Here is a 20348-nt window from a genome sequence, read left to right on the forward strand (position 1 = left end):
CAGACTAAATAATTTCAATAGTCTTATCTTTAGGTTCAATAATCCTTTCCTCTGCCTGCTCAAATCTACTGTTCAACCCCTTCAATGAGTTTTTCATTTCAGTTATTGGACTTTTAAATTCCAGAATTTATGTTTGTTTTCATTTTTAATAGACTATTTTTAGAGCAGTTTGGGGTTCACAGAAAAGTTGAGTGGAAAGTACAGAGATTCCCATATACTCCCCTACACCCTCACGTGCACAGCCTCCTTCACGATCAATGTGCTGCACCTTCTGGTACATTTGTTACAATCAATGAACCTACATTAATACTTCATATCGCCCATAGTCCATAGCTTACATTAAAGTTCAGTCGGTGCTGTACCTTCTATGGGATTTGACAAGTGTGTAATGACATGTATCTACCATGGTAGTATCATATAGAACAGTTTTACTGCCCTATGAAATCCCTTGTGCTCTGCCTTTATGTCTCCTCCCCTCAAACCCTGACAACCACTGATCTTTCTACTGTTTCCCTAGTTTTGCCTTTTCCAGAATGTTATATGTCTGGAATCATACAGTAGCCTTTTCAGCTTGGCTTCTTTCAGTTAATTATATGCATTTAAGGCTCTTCCATTTCTTTTTATAGCTTAATAACTCATTTCTTTTTAGTCAGAATAAATTCCATTGTTTGGATTTACCACAGTTTGCTTATCCATTCACCTACTGAAGGAAACCTTGGTTACTTCCAAGCTTTGGTTCCTTTCATACAACTTGTATCTCTCTATTCATATTCTCATTTTGTTCATTATTTTCCTGATTTCTTTTAGTTCTTTGTCCATGGTTTCCTTTAGCTCATCAAACATATTTAAGACAGTCGATACAACCTCTTTGACTAATATTTCCAGTGTATAGGTTTCCTTGGAGATAGCTTTTCTGTGAATGTGGCATGTTTTTCAGTTTTTTGTATGTTTTGTAGGTTTTTTGGGAACTGGGCATTTTGAGTATTATGTTGTAGAAACTTGGGAAATCTGGTTCTCCCACTCCTCAGGGGTTGCCGAATGTTGCTTTTGAGGGCTGAAGTCCATTTGTGACTTTTCCAAACTAATTTTACAAAGTATGTATTCCTTTTGTGTGGCCACTGAAGTTTCTGTTCCTTTATCTTTGCAGTCAACCAGTGACCTGACAAAAATTTCCTTAAATGTCTGGTTCCCAAAAGGTATGTGTGGGCAGAGAGTACTATTGCTTTAAATCCCTTGGACACGACATCAGCCCTTGGACCACCAACAATGGCCACCAACTTTTATGCTGGCCCCTTAGTGATCAAAAGCAGCAATTGGCAATCAGAACCCACAATCCCAATAGATGGTGGGCAAGGTCCTCATTGCCCATCCAAGTTCCAGCAAATTGCACCAGCAACATGAGCCACTGTCCACACTGCTGTCTACAGGGGGCTGGGGACTGGGGAGTGGTAGCAACTATGTTCAATAGGCTGAAATGCACCAAAATTTATCAACCTCTTCAACCAGCCCTCCCCTGTACAGCTCCAGAGTTCCAAAAATAATTACTTCAGAGAGTGGCTACCAGTTCAGAAAGTGAACGGGCAGATTACTGGAGCGGAAGCCGTCTTCCCTGATGTCGTTCTCATATCCTGGTTTTGATGTGATATTTACGCTGACTTCCTAACTAACAAAGCTCTGTGGGTAACCTGCTTGTTCTCAAGAAGATTTTAGAATTTGCTCGTACTCTCTAGTGCTCCACATCATTTCATGATGAGGGTGTTGGTTTGTGCCAGACACCAGATTGGCTCTTTGAATCCAGAAGCTAATGTTTTTCAAATCTGTTTTCTCAGAATTCCTCTTAGTCAACTTTTGGACTTCCTAAAATGATTCCATAATTTTCATATCTTTTTTCTCCCTATTTTCTGGGAAATTTCTTCAGTTACATCTTACAATCCTCCTACTGATGTTCTTACTTTGAGTATTATATTTTTAATTTCTAGTAATTTTTATTTTATGCCTATTATTTTCTTAAAAATAGTACACCATTCTTTTTCCTGAATGTAGGAATTCTCATATGTTCCTGAGGATATCAGTTGTCACTGTTTTTGTCTTTTTATTTTCTTCTGTTCCCTGCACTGTTTATATTGACTCCCATCGTGTTTCTTCTGCTTGCCGTGTTGGACTCTCTGGCATGTAGAGGTGGTGCTTCAATATTAAATGATCCTTGGCTGTTGGTTCACAATTCAGACTGAGACTCTAACAGCTTATTGGAAGTTCTGGGTAAATGAATGGGGTTGCTAATGTAGAAGCTTTGCTCTGGGATGGTCAGGCAGCAACGTGGTCATTTTCTTGAGAGAATCTCCCAGTCAGTGCCTCCAGGTCTTTTCCTTTGGGTCAATTTTCCTAGAGCAGAGTCTTCTAATTTCCTGCCAGTTGCAGGAAGAGAAAGGAGACATTTTTTAAAACCTGGCCACCACACTTTTTAGGTAGTGGCTGGAGGAGAGTGGATTTTAATGCTACCCTCAGCTGTGTCTGAGGAGACTCCTAGTTTTCTGCCTGGGTGGACAAGGGATTGTCACCTGTCAGAGTATGAAATTCTGGCTGGAGTTAAGCCCTCTTTGTATAAGTTCCAACAAGTTCTTTTTTTCATTGCTTTACCCTCCCATCCACAACTGTTAGAGATACCTGGTGTCTCCAGTCCTGGAAACTTACTGGGATTCTGTGGCTCAAATCAGTTTCCTTACCCCAATGGGTTTCAAAGTAGAGAGGTCTTAAACTGAAGTCACTCACTCTGGTCCACCTGCCTTTCATCTTCCAAAATGTTGCTGACGTCTGTCCCCTGTTACAGTAACTTCTTCCATTCTCTTATCTTTGAGGACAAATATCTTTTCCTGTTCTCTTAGTAGGGTTTCAAGAAGGAAGGAAGATAAATCCATGTATTTAAGCTGTGATGTTAAACTGGGAGCCACTGTTCTTTTCTAAGCTTGCTTTCATTAAAGAATAAATGAATGCCTTGCAGGACGTTTTAAGGGAGAAGTTGTCGGAGGAAGCAAATGTCATGAGATCAGACAGAAAAATATGGGCGATGAGATGCATTCATACAGTGGAAAACTCACCAATAAAAAACAAACTGCTGACAGACCTTAGCAGGGAAGCGTCTCGGGGAGCCAATGAAACCAGATGCAAAAGTTCAAGAATGGGCAATATGAACAACCTACAGTGATAAAAGTCAGAATAGAAGTTACCTGTGCGAGTGGGCGTTGGGTGGGAGGGGCCCCGAGAGAGTCTTTGGGGTGCAAGAAATGTTCTGTATCCTGATGTGGGTGGTAGTGACGCATAGCACAGCAGTGCCCCTTACATGGCTTCACTTCTTGTGGTTTCAGCTAGCCCCCCATCAACCAAGGTCCGAGAATATTAAATGAAAAATTCCAGAAACAATTCCTAAGTTTTAAATTGTGCACCATTCTGAGTGGCGTGATGCAATCTCACACTGTCCCTCTCCATCCTGCCAGACGTGAGTCCCTTTGTTCAGTGACTCCACGCTGTGCACACTCCTCGCCCATCTTAGTAGCGTCTCAGTTATCAGAGCAACTGTTTTGGTATCTCAGTGCTTGTGCTCAAGTCACCTTTATTTCACTTAATAATGGCTGCAAAGCACAAGGGTAGTGATCCTGCCAATTTGGACATGCCAAAGAGAAGCCAAGAAGTGCTCGCGTTAGGTGAAAAGGTGGGTACTGTGCATAAGACGTTTTGCGAGACAGAGAAACATTCACATAACTTTTATTACGGCATATTGTTATAATTGTTCTATTTTATTATTAGCTGCTGTTAATCTCTTACTGTGCCTAATTTATAAATTAGAGTTTATCATAGCTATGTGTGTATAAGAAAAAATAGTATATACAGGGTTCGGTGCTCTCCGCAGTTTCAGGCATCCACTGGGGGTCTTGAACATATTCCCTGTGGATAAAGGGGGACCACTGTATACATATGGAAAAATTCATCAAGCTATACACTTAGCATCTGTGTACACTACACATGACATTGCATGTGTCTCATACCTCAGTAAACAAGGAAAAACAGAAGGAAATTGCCAATTATTGAGTGCTTGCAATATGCTAGGCACTAGCTAGATCTGCTTTTCTTTTTATTCATTTAAAGAGCAACTACTGTGTCCTAGGCACTCTCTAGGTTCTCAGGACACAGCAGCAAACAAACCAAATTAGACAGAGCCCTGCCCACATGATGTTTATAGTTAATGGGGGAGACAACATCAAATTATCACACTCATGAGAGTAAAGTGACAACTAAAGGGCATATAAGCGTGCAGAAAACAGGGTGTCTCCTTGTCTGTGGGGAGAGTCAGAAAGGCTTCCCCAAGGAAATGACGTTGAAACAGAGATCTAAAGGATGAGGAGGAAATAACCAGCTGAGAAGGTGGGAAGAGGGCATTTTCTGCAAAGGGAACAGGATGTGCAAAGATCCTGTGGTGAGAAGAGGCGTGGCAGGGAAAGTGCCAAGCAGGGCGTGGCTGATGTGAGGGAGGGGCCTCAGATAGGCGTTTTCACAGATGGGGAAACTCGGGCTCAAGGAGGTGAGGTGGCTGCCCCAGGTCACTCAGCGGCTACAGCTGCGGTTGAAAGCCACTTTTGTCTGGTTCCCCCTCTGCTCACCGAGACAGAGTGGGAATATGAGCAGGAGAGCTGCCTGGGTTCCAACCTCCAGCGGGTGCCAGCTGCCCTCACACTCCCTGCCTCTCAGCTCCGCAGGGCCTGCACACGAGGGTGACCATGAAGCCATGCCCGGAAGAGCAATACTGGGATCATCTCCTGAACGACTGCCTATCCTGCAAATCCATCTGCAGCCGTAAGATTCCACAAACCTGTGCAGACTTCTGCAGTGAGTTCTGGGACCTGAGCCCAGGGGATGACTGGGTCACCTCCCTCCTTTCCTCCCAGAGGTCCCTCTGGCCCCACCGCACTTGGGTGCCTGAGGAGGGGGTGGTAGAAGGAGAGTTACAATGTGATACCCCATCACCCCTCGATCTTCTGCTCTAGCCACACTGGCCTCCTTGAAGTTTCTTGAATATGTTGTATTCTTTCCTGCCTCAGGGCCTTTGCACTTGTTGTACCCTCTGGATGGAAAGCACTTCCTCATTCTTCTTCCCTTGACTCCCTCCTACCCAACCTTAAGGTCTCAGCCCAAATGTCAGATGTCTTCTCTGACTGCCCAATCGAAATTAGGCCTTCTTTTATCCTCTGTTCTTACTTTCTATTAAAACTTTTTATCATATAAGTTATTAAACATAGACAGGATAGTATAATAAACCCCTGCCGACTCATCATTGGCTTTAAATTTCTGCCGTTTTATTCCCCCACCAATTTTTTTCTTGTGTATTTTAAAGCAAATTCAAGAACTCGTATCACTTTACCTGTAAATACTAGATCATGAATCCCTAACACACAAGGACCTTTAATATGTAACCTCAATATCTTATCACCCCCAGCAATAACCCCTTAACATCATCTCTACTCAGGCCCCCAATTTTCTCTGATTGTCCTGAAAAATACATTTTGCTTGCTATTCTTTTTCATAACTTGTTCTTGTCCTTAATGGAACTTATCCCAATTTGTATTATGTTCTTTTGTGGGGGTTTTTTGTTGTTTCATGTGTGTCTCAACCACCAGATTGTGAGCTCCTTTCCTTACCTGAGTTTAGCACAGTGCCTGTCACATAGTAAGTGCTTCATAAATACTGGTCAAGTGGAGCTCAGAGAGACTGAGTGACTTGCCCAAGATCACACAGCATAATAGTGGAAAGCTTAGGAACCAGAACTCTTTGATTCCAAAACCATGGCATTTATTGTGTCATTCTGCAAGTATTCATGGAACTCTCTAGCCCTTTGGAAATAAGAATCTCACATGACCCTTAAGGAAATTATCATCTAATGGGAGATTTCTCTACATTTCAAAGTAGAAAGGTAAAGTACCATAAAATGCCACAGTTGGGAAAGACTACATCCAGCTCTTGGGTTGGGGAACAGGGAAGTGTTCTTGGAGGAAGTGCCCCCTGAGATGAAGTGTTAAGAGTTGGTAGGTGAGGAAGTCAGCTGAGGAGGACGGCACTCCTAGGAACGGGACCAGTGTGATCAAAAGCAAGGCCCAGAGGAAGGTTTGTGAGGTCAGGCAGTAAGGGCCGGTGGCCAGGGGCGGTCAGGAACCAGCTGCGACAGCCACACTGTGGTCCCTGAGGAGGGGAGGAGATCACACAAAGCCCCAGGAGCACCACTGCCATTAGGTTACCTCTGCCTCGTGAGTGGCAGTCCAGTGGTCCTGAGCAACTCAGCGGAGCCCTGGGGCCAGGGCAGGGCCAGGACAGCGGGCGGTAGTTGGTTTTATAAGGGCCATCTGAGTCTTCCCTAAGGCTTCAGTTCCACCATCTTTCTGGCCTTTTTCTTTATTCTGTCGAGGACATAAGGATTGGTGTGCTGCTGTTGCAAAGAGGCACAAGTGAATATCCTACTGTGTTTCCCCCAAAATAAGACTGGATCTTATATTAAGGTTTGCTCCAAAACACGCATTAGGGCTTATGTTCAGGGGGTGTCATCCTGAAAAATCATGCTAGGGCTTATTTTCCGGTGAGGTCTTATTTTCGGGGAAACACAGTACTTAAACCTTCCATTAACTGATCATTTATTTATTATGTGCCAGGCACTGTGCTGGGTACTTCAAATCCTCAAAACAACCTTAAGAAGTAAATATTATTGCTCCTCTCTTTGAAATGAGGAAACCGAGACACAGAGAGGTTAAGACCCCACAACCTGCAAGTAGTAGAGCTAGGGGTACCCCAACCCCATTTGGCTTTGAAGTCTGTGGTGTTAACCTGTGTCTTGGCACCGCCTCTGAAATGTGCTCTTAGAATACCCTATGTGAGTCACATTTTCATGTAAATCGAATCTTATTTTAAAGACAAGAGAAGCTGCCCTGTAAAAGTATAGATTTCTGTTATGTGCTCAAAGTTGCTCTCTTAAGGCAAGTGTGGTTAGACTTTATTTTGCTTGCTTCTGCTCTTTGGCACTGATACCTGTTTAACCTCTGGTAATTCTCATTTATTATTAAGACAGAAGAAAATAATTTGAACTTTGCCACCTTTTTTACAGCCTCCTCTCCCAACTTTCCAAGGAAGATTTTGGCTTTCCCCTCCAATCCTTATGTTGACATGAAATATGTTTCTTCTTTCTGAGGCTTGAAAAATGCAAGTAAAGAAATTTAGTGACAATGTAATCACCTAGATATCAATTTTAAAAGATAACAAGAAAAATCCTTATATGTGTAGAAACTAAAGAATGTACTTTTAAATAATCTGTGAGGAAGAAATAATGAAAAGTAAAAACGTTTTAAACTAGATATAGAAAAAAGACTACATATCAAAGTGTGTGTGATGTGGCTAAACCAATACTTAGAGGACAATGTATAGCCTTACCATCGCATATTGGAAAAGGACTTGGATTACCCTGGAATTGATTTGGGGGAAGTAGATTGATTTTTTTAAAAACTTTGATGCTCTTTGAGGTTAGACACACCACTCCTACAGGTCTCTTTCACCCAGTAGCATCAATCATTTCTGTCTCCCAGAGTCACTCAGTTGCCGCAAGGAGCAAGGCAGGTACTATGACTTGCTCCTGAGGGACTGCATCAGCTGCGCCTCCATCTGTGGACGTCACCCCAAGCAATGCACATACTTCTGTGAGAACAAGTTCAGGAGCCAAGTGAACCTCCAGCCAGAGCTTAGAAGACAACAGATAGAAACCAGGTCAGACATCTTTGGAAGGTACCAAGGATCAGAGCAGAGAGGCTCGGAGGCAGGTCCAGGTAAGCCACCTGTGTGGTTTCTGAGTGAGTGGAAGGCCAAGCACCAGAGCTAAATAAGGAGGGTCTGCAAAGAGGAAAGTCCAGGGTCCAGGCAAATAGCCAGAAGAGTCAGGGAGTTCATCACAGGATAGGAAAAGATCCGGGCAAAATATCCAGAAACCTGTGGGCAGAAAGAAAGCAGGAAAAGAAAAGACTTGATTGTTGAGAGGCTTTTTCTAAATTAAAATCTTTTTTCAATTACAGTGACATACAATATTATATTAGTTTCCTATATGCAACATAGTGATTAGACATTTATATAACTTATGACGTGCTCTCTCCAATAAGTCTGACACAACACGCAGTTATTACAATATTATTGATGTTCTTTGTTCTGTACTTTACATCCCCATGACTGTTTTTATAACTGGCAATTTGCACATCTTAATACCTGCCCCCTTTTCATCCATCCTCCAAACACTCTCCCATCTGGCAACCATAAAAATGTTTTCTATATCTATGAGTTTGTTTCTGTTTTGTTCATTTATTTTGTTTTTTAGATTCCACAGAGAAGTAAAATCACATGTTTTTCTCTGTGTGACTTATTTCACTTAGCATAATACCCTATAGGTCCATCTATATTGTCTCAAATGGCAAGATTTCATTCATTTTTATGGCTAAGTAATATTCCATTGTATATATATATACCATATTTGCTTTATCCATTCATCCATCAATGGACACTTAGGTTGCTTCCATATCTTGGCTAGTGTAAATAATGCTTGCAATAAACACAGGGTGCATATATAATTGCAAATTAGTGCTTTGGGTGTCTTTGGATAAATATCCAGAAGTGGAATTGCTGAGTCATATGATAGCTCTATTTTTAATTTTTTGAGGAATATCCATGCTGTTTTCCATAGTGGCTGCACCAATGAACAATCCCATGAACAGCTCACAGGGTTCCCTTTCTCCACATCCTCGCCAACACTTACCTGTTGATTTATTGATGATGGCCATTCTGACAGGTGTGAGGTGATACCTCATTGTGATTTTGATCTGTATTTCCCTGATGATTAGTGATATTGAGCATCTTTTCATATGTGTACAAATACTGGCCTTCTGTATGTCCTCTTTGGAGAAATGTGTACTCAGATCCTCCGCCCATTTTTTAATTTGATTGTTTTCTTTGGTGTTAAGTTGTGTATGTTTCTTATATATTTTGAATATTAACTCCTTATCGAGTGTATCATTGTGAATATCGTCTCCCATTCAGTAGGTTGATTTTTTCAGTTTGTTGATGGTTTCCTTTGCTGTGCAAAATACTTTTTGTTTTGATGTAGTCCCATATGTTTATTTTTGCTTCTGTTTCCCTTGCTCAATGAGACATATCCAAAAAAGTATTACTAAGAGCAGTGTCAAAGAGTATACTGCCTGTGGTTTCTTCTAGGAGTTTTATGATTTTGGGTCTTACATCTAAGTCTTTAACCCATTTTGAGTTTATTCATGTGTATGGTGTAAGAAAGTGATCCATTTTAATTCTTTTGTGTATATCTGTCCAGTTTTCCCAACACCATTTATTGAAGAGACTGTCTTTATCCCATTATATGTTCTTGCCTCCTTTGTCATAGATTAATTGACCGTATAGCCATAGGTTTATTTTGGGGTACTCTATTCTGTTCCATTGATCAGTGTGTGTTTTTATGCCAGCACCATGTTGTTTTCATTACTATAGACCTGGTATACTTTGATATCAAATAGCATGATACCTCCAACTTTGTTGTTTCTCAAGATTGCTTTGGCTATTTGGGGTCTTTAGTGATTCCATATAAATATTAAGATTATTTGTTCTAGTTCTGTGAAAAATGCCATTGGTTTTTTTGATAAGGATTGCATTGAATATGTAGATTGCTTTGGGTGGTATGGACATTTTAACTATATTAATTCTTCCTATTCATGAATATGCTATAGCCTTCCATTTATTTGTATCTTCTTCAATTTCTTTTTTCAATTTCTTATAGTTTTCCAAGTACACGTCTTTTACCAACTTGGTTAAATTTATTCCTAGGTATATTTTATTCTTTTTAATGCAATTATAAATTGTTTTCCTAATTTCTCTTTCTGATAGTTTGTTATTAGTGTATAAAAATGCAACCAATTTCTGACTATTGATTTTATATCCTGATACTTTACTGAATTCATTTATTAGTTCTAATAGTTTTCTGGTGAAATCTTTATGGTTCTCTCTATATATAGTATAATGTGGTCTACAAATAATGACAGTTTTACATCTTCCTTTCCAATTTGGATTCCTTTTATTTCTTTTTCTTGTCTGATTGCTGTGGCTAGTACTTGCAATACTATGTTGAATAAGAGTGTGAAAGTAGACATCCTTTTCTTGTTCCTGATCTTAAGGAAATCCCTTTCAGCTTTGAGTAAGATCTTAGCTCATATGTGGTCTTTATTATGTTTAGGTATATTTTCTGTATCTCCACTTTGCTGAGAGTTTTTTATTATAAATGGATGTTGTATTTTGTCAAATGCTTTTCCTGCATCTATTGATATGATCATATGATTTTTATCCTTCACTTTGTTGTATCACATTCATTGATTTATGGATATTGAACCAACATTGCATCTCAGAAATAAATCCCATTTGATCATGATGTATGACCTTTTAATGTATTGCTGAATTTGGTTTGCTAATATTTTGTTGAGGGTTTTGGCATCTATGTTCATCAGGGAAATTGGTCAAGAATTTTTTATTTATTTATTTATTTTTTGGTGGTGGTTTCTTTGTCTGGTTTTGGAATCAGGGTAAGGCTGGCCTTGTAAAATGAATTTAGGAGCCATCTCTCTTCTTCAACTGTTTGGAATAGTTTGAGAAGGATAGGTATTAATTCTTTGAATTGGTAAAATTCATCTGTGAAGCTGTCTGGTCCAGGGCTTCTGTTTGTTGGGAGTTTTTTGATTACTGATTCAATTTTGTTAGTACTTATTGGTCTGAGTCAGCGTTGGAAAATTGTATGTTCCTAGGAATTTATCCACTTCTTCCAGGGTGTCCAATTTGTTGGCATATTATTGATCATAGTAATCCATTGTATTTCTGTGGTGCCGGTTGTCACTTCTCTTTCATTTCTGATTTTATTTATTTGGTCCCTCTTTTTTTTTTTTTTATGGGTCTGGCTAATGGTTTATAAATTTTATCTTTTCAAAGAACCATCTCTTGGTTTCACCGATCTTTTCTATTGTTGTCTTAGACTCTATTTCATTTATTTCCTCTCTGATCTGTATTATTTCCTTATTATTATTATTCACTTTCGGTCTTGTTTGTTCTTCTCTTCTAGTCCCTTTAGGTGTGAGGTTAGATTGTTTATTTGAGGTTTTTCTTGTTTCTTGAGGTAGGCCTGTATTGCTGTGAATTTCCCCCTTAGAACTGCTTTGACTGTGTCCTGTGGATTTTTGAGATGTTGTGTTTTTCACTTACATTTGTCTCAAGGTATCTTTTGATTTATTCCTTGATCTCATTGTTAAGCCATTCATTGTATAGTGGCATGTTATTTAGCCTCCATGTGTTTGGGTGTTCTTCATTTTTTTCTTGTAATTGATTTTTAGTTTCATACCATTGTGGTCAGAGAAGATGCTTAATATGATTTCAGTCTTCTTAAATTTATTAAGACTTGCTTTTTGGCCTAATGTGTTGACTATCCTGGAAAATGTTCCATATGCACTTGAAAAGAATGTACATTCGCTGCTTTGAGGTGAAATGTTCTAAAAATATCAATTAAGTCCATCTGCTCTAATGTGTCATTTAAGGCCCCTGTTTCCTTGCTGATTTTCTGTCTGAATGATCTATCCATCGATGTCAATAGGATTTTAAAGTCCTCTACTATTGCTTCATTACTGTTAATCTCTCCCTTTACGTTCATCAATATTTGCTTTATATATTTAGGTGTTCCTAAGTTGGGTGCATAGATGTCTGCAAGAGTTTTATTGTCTCTTTGGATTGAACCCTTTATCATTATGAAATGCCCTTCTTACAGCCTTTGTTTTAAAGCCTATTTTGTCTGATAAAATTATTGTTACCCCAGCTTTCTTTTCACTTTTATTTTCATGAAAAATATTTTTCTATCCCTTTACTTTCAACCTGTGTGTATCTTTCGATCTGAAGTGGGTCTTGCATTTCTTAAAATATGTACAGGTCTTGCATTTCTTAAAAATCAAATCAGCCACTCTGTGTCTTTTGATTGGAGCATTCAGTCCATTTACAGTTAAATAAATTATTGATAGGTATGTAGTTATTGCCATTTTGTTGTTTTCTGATTGTTCTTGTAGTTCTTATTTATTCCTTTCTTATTCTTTTCTCTCTTCTCTTGTATGTTGATGACTTTCTATAGTGTTATGTTTGGACGTCTTTCTTTTTTTTTTTCTTGTAGATTTTTGTTTTGTGGTTACCATGTGTTTCATGGTAGGTTTATTTTAAGGTGATCATCACTTAAGTTCAAACACATTCTAAAATCATTACAATTTTTACTCCCTGCCTCCATGTATACATTTTGATCGTTATTTTTAAATTTTTGTTCATGGGTGTATCCCTTAATTTATTGTTGTAATTACACATGCTCTTCCTACTTTTGCCTTTTAATATTTGTACTAGCTTTATAGTTGGTTGATCCACTGCTTTTACTAAGTGTTTCTCTTTGTCAATGAGAATTTTTTCTTTCCTGTTTTCTTATTCATATTTTTGATGTGTTTTTTTTTTCCCTAAAGAAGTCCCTTTATCATTTCTTATAATACTGGTTAAATGGTAATGAACTCCTGTAGTTTTTTCTTGTCTGGGAAACTCTTTATCTCTCTTTTGATTCCAAATGATAGTCTTGCTGGGTACAGTAATCTTGGTTGTCTGTCTTTGTCTTTTGTCATTTTGAATGTTTCCTGACAATCCCCTCTGGCCTGCAAAGTTTCTGTTGAGAAATCAGCTGATATAATCTTATGGGAGCTCCCTTGTACATAACTGCTTTTTAGATTCTTTCTTTTTCTTTAACCGTTGGGATTTTAATTATGATGTGTTCTAGTGTGGGCCTCTTTGAATTCATGTTGTTTGGGACTCCCTGCACTTTCTGGACTTGTATGTCTATTTCCTTTGCCAGGTTAAGGAAATTTCCAGTCATTATAGCTTCAACTAGGTTTTCAATTTCTTGATCTCTCTCTTCTCCTTCTGGTAACCCTATGATGTGAATGTTGGTATGCTTAAAGTTGTCCCAGAGGTCCCTTAAACTGTCCTCATTGAGTTTTGTTTTCTTTTTTCTGTCCTGATTGGATGCTTTCTGCTACCTTGTCTTCCCAATCACTGCTTTGATTCTCTGCTTTATCTAATCTGATGTTGATTCTTTCTACTGTCTTCTTCATTTCAGTTATTGGTATTTTTCAGTTCTGATTCTTTTTTATGTTTCCTGTCACTTTGTTGAAGTTCTCACTGAGTCTGTCTATTCTTCCTTTAAGTTCTTTGAGCATCCTTATAACCAGTGTTTTGAACTCTGTATCCCATATATTAATTGTCACCATTCATTTAGTTCTTTTTCTGGAGTTTTCTCATGTTCTGTCATTTGGGAAATGTTTCTTTGTCTCCTCATTTTGACTGTCTCCCTGTTTATTTCTATGTATTAGGTAGATCTGCTACATCTCTTGGTCTTGACTGAGTGGCCTTATGTAGTAGGTGTCCTGTGAGGTCTGTGTCACAGTCTCCCTTGTCACCTGAGCCAGGAACTCCAGGGGTGTCCCCTGTGTGGGTTGTGTGTGCCCTCCTGTTGTAGCTGGGCCTTGATTGCTGTTGGCATGTCAGTGTGTGGGAGTGACCCTCAGGCTGAGTGGCTGTGAGAGCTGGCTGTGACTACAGCAGACAAGCTGTTGTCCAGGGACTGATCCCACAGAGCAGGAGTGACTTTAGCAGGGTTCTGGGGCTAGTTGAGTTCACCCTTCTGGTGTGCCATTTGTGGAGCTGGTTAGATGGTCTTCTGGTGTGGTCTGAAGCTGGCCACCAGCTGTGTTCGTTCTGGAGCCTCTTGAAAGGGGCTTTGGTTCAGGCCACGTTCAGCTTCCTTTTGTGCCAGGCTTGGGCCTACCTGGTGGGAGCTACATGGTGACCTGTATGTCCCTCAGTCTTTTTGAGCTGCTGCCCCTGCTGGAGCCCAGAGCAAGTGAGTTTGTGAGCAAGCGAGTCTTTGTAAGGACCCCTCTAGAGGAATACCTGGGACTCTAGCAGCCCTCTGTCTCACTCAGATGCAATCTCACTGGTTTTCACAGCCAGATGTGATGGGGACTCCTCTTCTTGGCACTGGTGGCCCAGGCTGGGGAGCCTAGTCTGGGACTGTGACTCCTCAGGGGGGACCTCCACAGCCAAGATAGCCCTTCTAAATCTTAATTTACACTCTGTGGTATGGGACCTGCACATTCCATGTCTCTGCCCCTCCTACCAGTCTCGTTGTGGCTTCTTCTTTATATCCTTAGTTGTAGGACTTCTGTTCATCTAGTCTCCAGGTGCTTGTCAATGATGTTTGTTCTATAATAATTTTGATGCGATTGTGGGAGGAGGTAAGGATAGTGTTTACCTACTCCACCATCTTGACCATAATTCATTGAGAGCCTTGTAATGGAGGTTGACTGAGTTCTTAAAACACAGGCAGCAAGTTACCAGCAGAGCTGACTTTGTGAGCAAGATCTCTAATTCCATTCAGAGGCAATGGGGACTTCCTAAGAATGAGAAGGGAAAAGTATTGCAAAAAAGCTTATTGTTGGGTTTAGCCACTTTGGACATGGTGAGGATAGTCCTTTGGGAAGGGCATCTACCAAGTGCCATACATTGAAAGGATTTAGTTATCCGCCCAGAAAACACCTCTTGGCTCACCTACCATACTCTGTGGTGTCAGAAAGGATGGGAGGGGTATGTCTTATGGATCCATAAGCACTTGGTGTTTACTCTGCTCTTGGTTGGTCAGTGGAGAGACAATAGGCCTGAAGCTCCCAGGGTGCTGATTGGTTTCTTTCCTTTACTGTGACTTTCCTCGTGATAACATCAATTCTGTGAGGCCAGGCCCTAGTACCAAGATTCCGGAGGGCAGGCCTTATGTGCTCTGATAATGGAAGTTGCCCAGTTCCAAGTTCTATGCGGTTAGACTGTTGTCTCTTACTCTTATGCTCTCTTTTAGTGAGCTGTTGCCATGTAACAAACAGCACCAAAACTCAGTGGCTTACTATTCCTCATGAGTCTAGGATTTGGCTGGGGGTAGCTGTGTCCGGCTCTCTCAGCTGGAGGTGGCTCTGCTCCATGTTTCTCCTCCTCCTCCTGGGACCAGCAGACTGGCAAGGCTTATCCTTCTAATGATGATGGCAGGAGTATAAGAGCCAGAAAATACAAGGCCTCTTGATGCCTACGTTGGGAACTCGCATTATTACATCATTGCTTCTGCATTCTATTACTCAAGTTGCAAAGCCAGCCATATTCAAGGAAGGGCAAACAGATGCCACCTCTTGGTGGGAGGAGAGGCAAATAATTTGTGGCCATGGTGAGTTTGTGGCTGCCTCTCTCTCGTGAGGAGAACTGCAGACTCACATGCAGAGGGCATGGCTACAGAGGGGAGGACGAACCACACCGTAAAGATGGGGGCCACACCTGCTCCTCCAGTGTCTGGTGGCTTGTACGTCTGCCCTGCCGTTGGTGACATATGTGATTCTTCCAGCCAACCCGGATCCTTTCCCACTTCTGTTGCAATAGATTCCCCTTCAGATCAATCCTACCCAGATCAAGAACCTAAGTCTCAAAATTTGGAGTGACTCGCTGAGAGTTGCACAGCGAGTGCATGGCTGAGCTCAGATTCAGGCTCAGTCTGTGGGTTCTCAAATTTCTTTACGCCGCAAGAGCAAAAGTCCTCGAGCGGCGCCCATGGGATTGTCACTCCCTGAGGGTAACCTGCTGCCTGTGGGACACACTCAGCCTTTCCTGTTTGTGACCACCAGCCAAGCCCCATCCTTGGAGTGCTTTGGGGAGAAGCTGGGAGCCTCACCATGGCTTCAGGGATGGATCCCTCAGGATGAGTGGATGAGGGTGTGCAAGGACATGTCAGGGAGCCAGCCAGGTCAGCATGAGCACGCCTGGTTCTGCATTAGCTGTTGCATTCGTACCGTGGCACGGCTAAGGGCCACCACAGGCCTTCTCAGGGCCTCAGTGGCTCACTGTGCCCTACCCCTGCCCTGTGTGTCCCCAGTGGTCTGGGGTTTAGGTCAGTTCTGCTGTCTTCTCTGACACCTGTGTGTGCTGGCAGGGCAGGCGCTGGGCTTGGTGTGAATCGTAAACAGGAAGTACAGGGGTCACATGCCTAGGGCAGGGGCCAGGTGTGGACCTGTTTGAAGGCAGGGGCTGGAGGACACCATGTGACCAGGCCGCATCCAGCTGCACATAGTGGTGGAGCTTATCTATCCCCTGTCCCCAATGTGGGCTCGCCAGATCCTGCCATCCCCCCACTAACTCCCCATTCTGTCCAGGCCCCAGCTTAACCCCACTTCAGGTCTCTCATTCATCCCTCTCGGACTGTCATTTCTCTATTTGATGCATAGCTGTGCATGGGGGAGGCAGCATGAGCAAGGCAGATCCTATCTTGACCCCATGGAAGTCACAGTCTGATGGGAGGGAAGAGACTCATGCAAATGACAAATGAATCCCAGTGCATGGTGGCAACATAACCCAGCTAGGGGTGTTATGGGGAGCAAGGAAGGCTTATCTGAGGAGAGGCCTTTAAGGCAACTAGGGTGACGGTGTAGACTTTGGACTCAGACCCAGGTTCCATCCCTCACTAGCTGTGTGATCTTGAGCAAGTTACTTAACCTCTCTGAGCCTTGGTTCTGTAAGACTGAAATCATATGACTTCATGGACTTGTGAAGATTATAAGAGATCAGTCAGTGAGGATCAATGAGAACCCACTCAACATACGCATATAGTAACTGCTCATTTATAAAGAAAATACATGTTTAAGAGACAAGGTGGAGGAAGGCTGTTCCAGGCAGAGGGAATAGTACGTGCAAATGCTGTGAAGTGTAAGGGAACTGTGGAGGGGCTGGGAGGAGCTTTGTGCTAGCGACAGGTGACCTGAGGAAACCCCCTAGGCTGGACACCAGGGAGCTCCAGGCTGGGCCAGTGTGGTGGCCACTCTGCAGAGTCAGGGGGACCCCCACCTAAACTGTTGGAGGTTTTGGATGTTGAGACTGATGATGCCACACACTGGCCAAGAGGCTGTGGAAAGGCTTGGGACCCACATGATGAGGCTTTCAGGAGTGAGAGCAGGGCAGTCTCCCAAGCTTGTCTGAAAATGGCTGCGAGAGCGAGGAAGGAACCCAGTCTGGGTGTTATTGTGGTTGGGAGTTGGGTGGGTGAGTGTTCTCACATGTGGGAGGGATTTGCATAGTCGGGCTCTCCCACTGGCACCAAAGGAGGGAACACTTAGGCTTTCTTGCCAGCTTGCCCCGATGTGGGAAGGAGGGAAGCCTCAAACATCAGAATATGGAGTCTGACTGTTTACTCCAGGGAGGCAAACAGGTAGAAGACTCCAGGCCCACGAGATGAGCTCCCTGCCAGGGTCAGGGGCACAGTGGGGAAAGCCTCTGCCTCTCCCTAAGGAGACTGCACAGGGAGGGGCTGCATGGCCGCACCCCACAGCAGGAGGAGTGCCGTGGGCAGGCCGGTAGGCATCCTTGTGGGCAAGGTCGAAGGCCTAAGATGGGACAGCAAGCTCACAGGAGCGGTTGGAGAGGGCCCTGGGAGGGATCAGACAGCAGGTGACAGAGGGACCTGTCTGCCATACTGGGGAGAGTGACGGCTTCTGCAGGCAGGGCCAGCCTGAGCTGTAGGGAGGTTCTCCACGGCCCCCGGGGCACAGATAGTGGCTATGGCAGCAGGGACCCTGCCAGAGGCTGTTTCTGGCAATAACAGAAGCCACCAATGACAAGCACCTGGGATGGAGGCAGAGGGGTGGTACATTGGCACAAAATTGATGGGGTGGAAAGGCCCTCATGTTGGGTCAGCTATGGAGGCATCGCACACAGCAGGGTCACCCAGCCCCATTACACCTTGGCCCCAGGAGCCCATGAACCCCTTCTTGGAAGAGTGTTTTAAAGTGCATTAAACACAGCACATGGTTACAAAGAAACCAATGATGTGGAGAGATTGTCAAAATAGGATCTCAAAATATTAAACCAAATTAAATATTAAATAAATGTTACCCAAACATTGCACAAATGGTGACGCCAGAATGATTCTGCATGCCTCTCTATCAGTGCATTAAATAGCAAGGTGGATGGTGGGCTGGGTGGCGGCAGTGACTCCCGTGAGCACAGACGACACTTGGGGCTGTGTGACATCACTGCACTTAGGTATGGAAATGCCTGTGATTCTGCTCTCGACAAAGCCACCGTCGCTGCTCATATACTGGGGATGGTGGCCTCTGCGTACAGTGGAAGCGAAGGCTAAATTTCAGTGAAAATAAAGATTTGCTTTTCTTACCCAAGTCCACGGAGCCCCCACACTCTGTCCATGGCGCCCTGGAGTCCCAGTTTATGAGCTCTGGGGGTGTTGCAAGCCATCCTCGCCAGCCTGCCTGCACCTGGACTCCAGCGCCTCCTCCCCGGGGGACCTGGAAGTTTCCGGCCCACTCGTGCCTAACCATCCCCACAGGGCTCTCACGGGGCCCGAATCACTCTGGGTTCTGAGACATAGGACTGCACCTGGCATTTATGGGACGGTGGCTTCTGTGGCTGGGAAGAGCGGAACGAGACTGTCAGCTTCCCGCCGCTGCTGTAATACGCCACAAACTGGGGGACTTGAAACAGCACTAACATATCTCGCGGTTTTAGAGGCCGGAAGTCTGCTCTCAGGGTATCAGCAGAGCTGTGCTCCCACTGAAGCTCCAGGGGAGGGTTCTTCCTGCCTCTTCCAGCTCCTGGGGGCTCCCGGAGTTCCTTGGCCTGTGGTCGCACCCCTCCAGTCTCTGCTGCTCTTCACAGGGCTTCTCCTGTGTCTGCATCTGTCTTCTTTCCCTCTCTTCTAAGGACAGTTGTCATTGAAATTAGGGCCCACCCTAATCCAGGATGAGTTCATCTCCACACCATTAACTTAATTACACCCACAAAGGCTCTTTTTTTCAAAAAAGGCTGTATTTGCAGGTTACGAGGGGACATATCTTTGGGGCAGGGGGGCACCATTCAGCCCTTTACACGGGGTAAGGAGGAGGGAACCCAAGAGCTCTGAGTTGGGTCCCTCTATGGTGATGCCAACCTTGGGGACACGTGGGACCACCACATGGATGGGAGCTCAGGGGAGCATCTCACCCAGAGAACCTGGGTTTCATTGGCCTAGAAGATGGCAGTTGTGATCACAGGAACGGGAAAGGTTACCCAGGCACCCAGCAGGTATGAGGGGAGAAAGGACTGAGGTGGAAACACTACTTGGGGGAATCTGCATCCAAGGGGTCAGTAGAGTGTCCACAGCGATGCTGGGAAGGAGCAGAGCTTGAAGGGCTGTGTGTTCATGAAGACAAACAAGGAGGAAAGTTCTAGAAGGAGGTGGTCACACGACAGAGAAGGGTGCAAATGTCCACTAGCTCTGGCCATAAGGAGGCCGGGGACCCTATGAAGGGCCACTTTCAGGCATCCCCAGGTAGAGGTGGCCCTTGACCAGAGGAAATGGGCAGGGGCTGCAGGCTCTCCCACCCGTCTCTTACCGTCCTTGAGGCCAGCAAGCCAGGCCTCTTTCTCTCACTTCCCCATTTAGCCTCGTCACCTGTCATCAGTCCCATAACAGACTCAGGTCCATTTTAACTGATTTCCACCAGACAGGAATGTGCAGGGCAAGGCCCGTCAGGCCCCACTTGTCCCCCAAACAGCTCAGGGTGCCCAGCCTGGGCCCAGAGCCCCATGGGAAGATCTCAGATGGTGCAACTGAGGCCAGAGGAGGGCACGTGGAGGAGCCGGGAGCTGGCAGTGTCCCGTGCGGCAGGAGAGCACTGAGGCAGAGTGCCCACACCGAGCAGAGAGGGTGCAAGGCGGTCAGAGCTGGAGGACCAGCTCTCCAGACAGGAAGCACAACGGGCCTTTGAGGAAAAGAAACACAATGTCCAAGGTTAATCGGTTTGCAAGTCGTCTGTGCAGGGTGGGAAACAGCTGCTTTCTTGCCAAGGTCGTGTCCATAAAAGTCAGGGATCAGCACTGCAGGTTGGGATAACGCTGCTTTTGTCCCTGAAGTGCTTGTGGTTTCCTTTCTTCTGGGAGCTGGAGCTGAGCAGGCATCCCTGCTGTTGGCCGTAATTGTTGGATTTTTGCTTATTTATCGCTGGGTGTGCAGTGTTGTCTCTCTTGCCCCCTATCCTCTTAGACCCCCACGTGACTTCAGTGTGCGATGTCACAGTGGAGGCAGCCCCATGCCCCTCTGCCTCCCAGGGCTGAAGCCAAAGTCTCTGGGCCCAGGCCCCCAGTGA

General features: G+C 43.9%; 1 protein-coding gene across 10 annotated transcripts in view; it reads left to right on the forward strand.

Annotated features, from left to right (window-relative positions):
• The window catches only part of TNFRSF13B (TNF receptor superfamily member 13B), a 72382-nt gene that overhangs the window by 36753 nt on the left and 15281 nt on the right, over nucleotides 1-20348 (forward strand). For 6 of the 10 annotated variants that reach the window (XR_016022830.1, XM_074319806.2, XM_074319809.2 and 3 more), the window contains 2 exons: nucleotides 4741-4878; nucleotides 7614-7850. Coding sequence is in view for 9 of the 10 variants with exons in the window: in XM_074319804.2 (XP_074175905.1) it covers nucleotides 4741-4878; nucleotides 7614-7850 (375 nt within the window). In the remaining variant the exon portion in view is untranslated. Of the gene's footprint in view, nucleotides 1-3281; nucleotides 3707-4740; nucleotides 4879-7613; nucleotides 7851-20348 lie in introns of those variants that run through there. The other 4 variants (XM_074319812.2, XM_074319805.2, XM_074319813.2 and 1 more) reach the window with 3 other exon arrangements.

This window comes from Rhinolophus sinicus, chromosome 12 (assembly GCF_057876585.1).
Source record: "Rhinolophus sinicus isolate RSI-liver-muscle chromosome 12, RSI-T2T, whole genome shotgun sequence".
Lineage (NCBI taxonomy): Eukaryota > Metazoa > Chordata > Mammalia > Chiroptera > Rhinolophidae > Rhinolophus > Rhinolophus sinicus.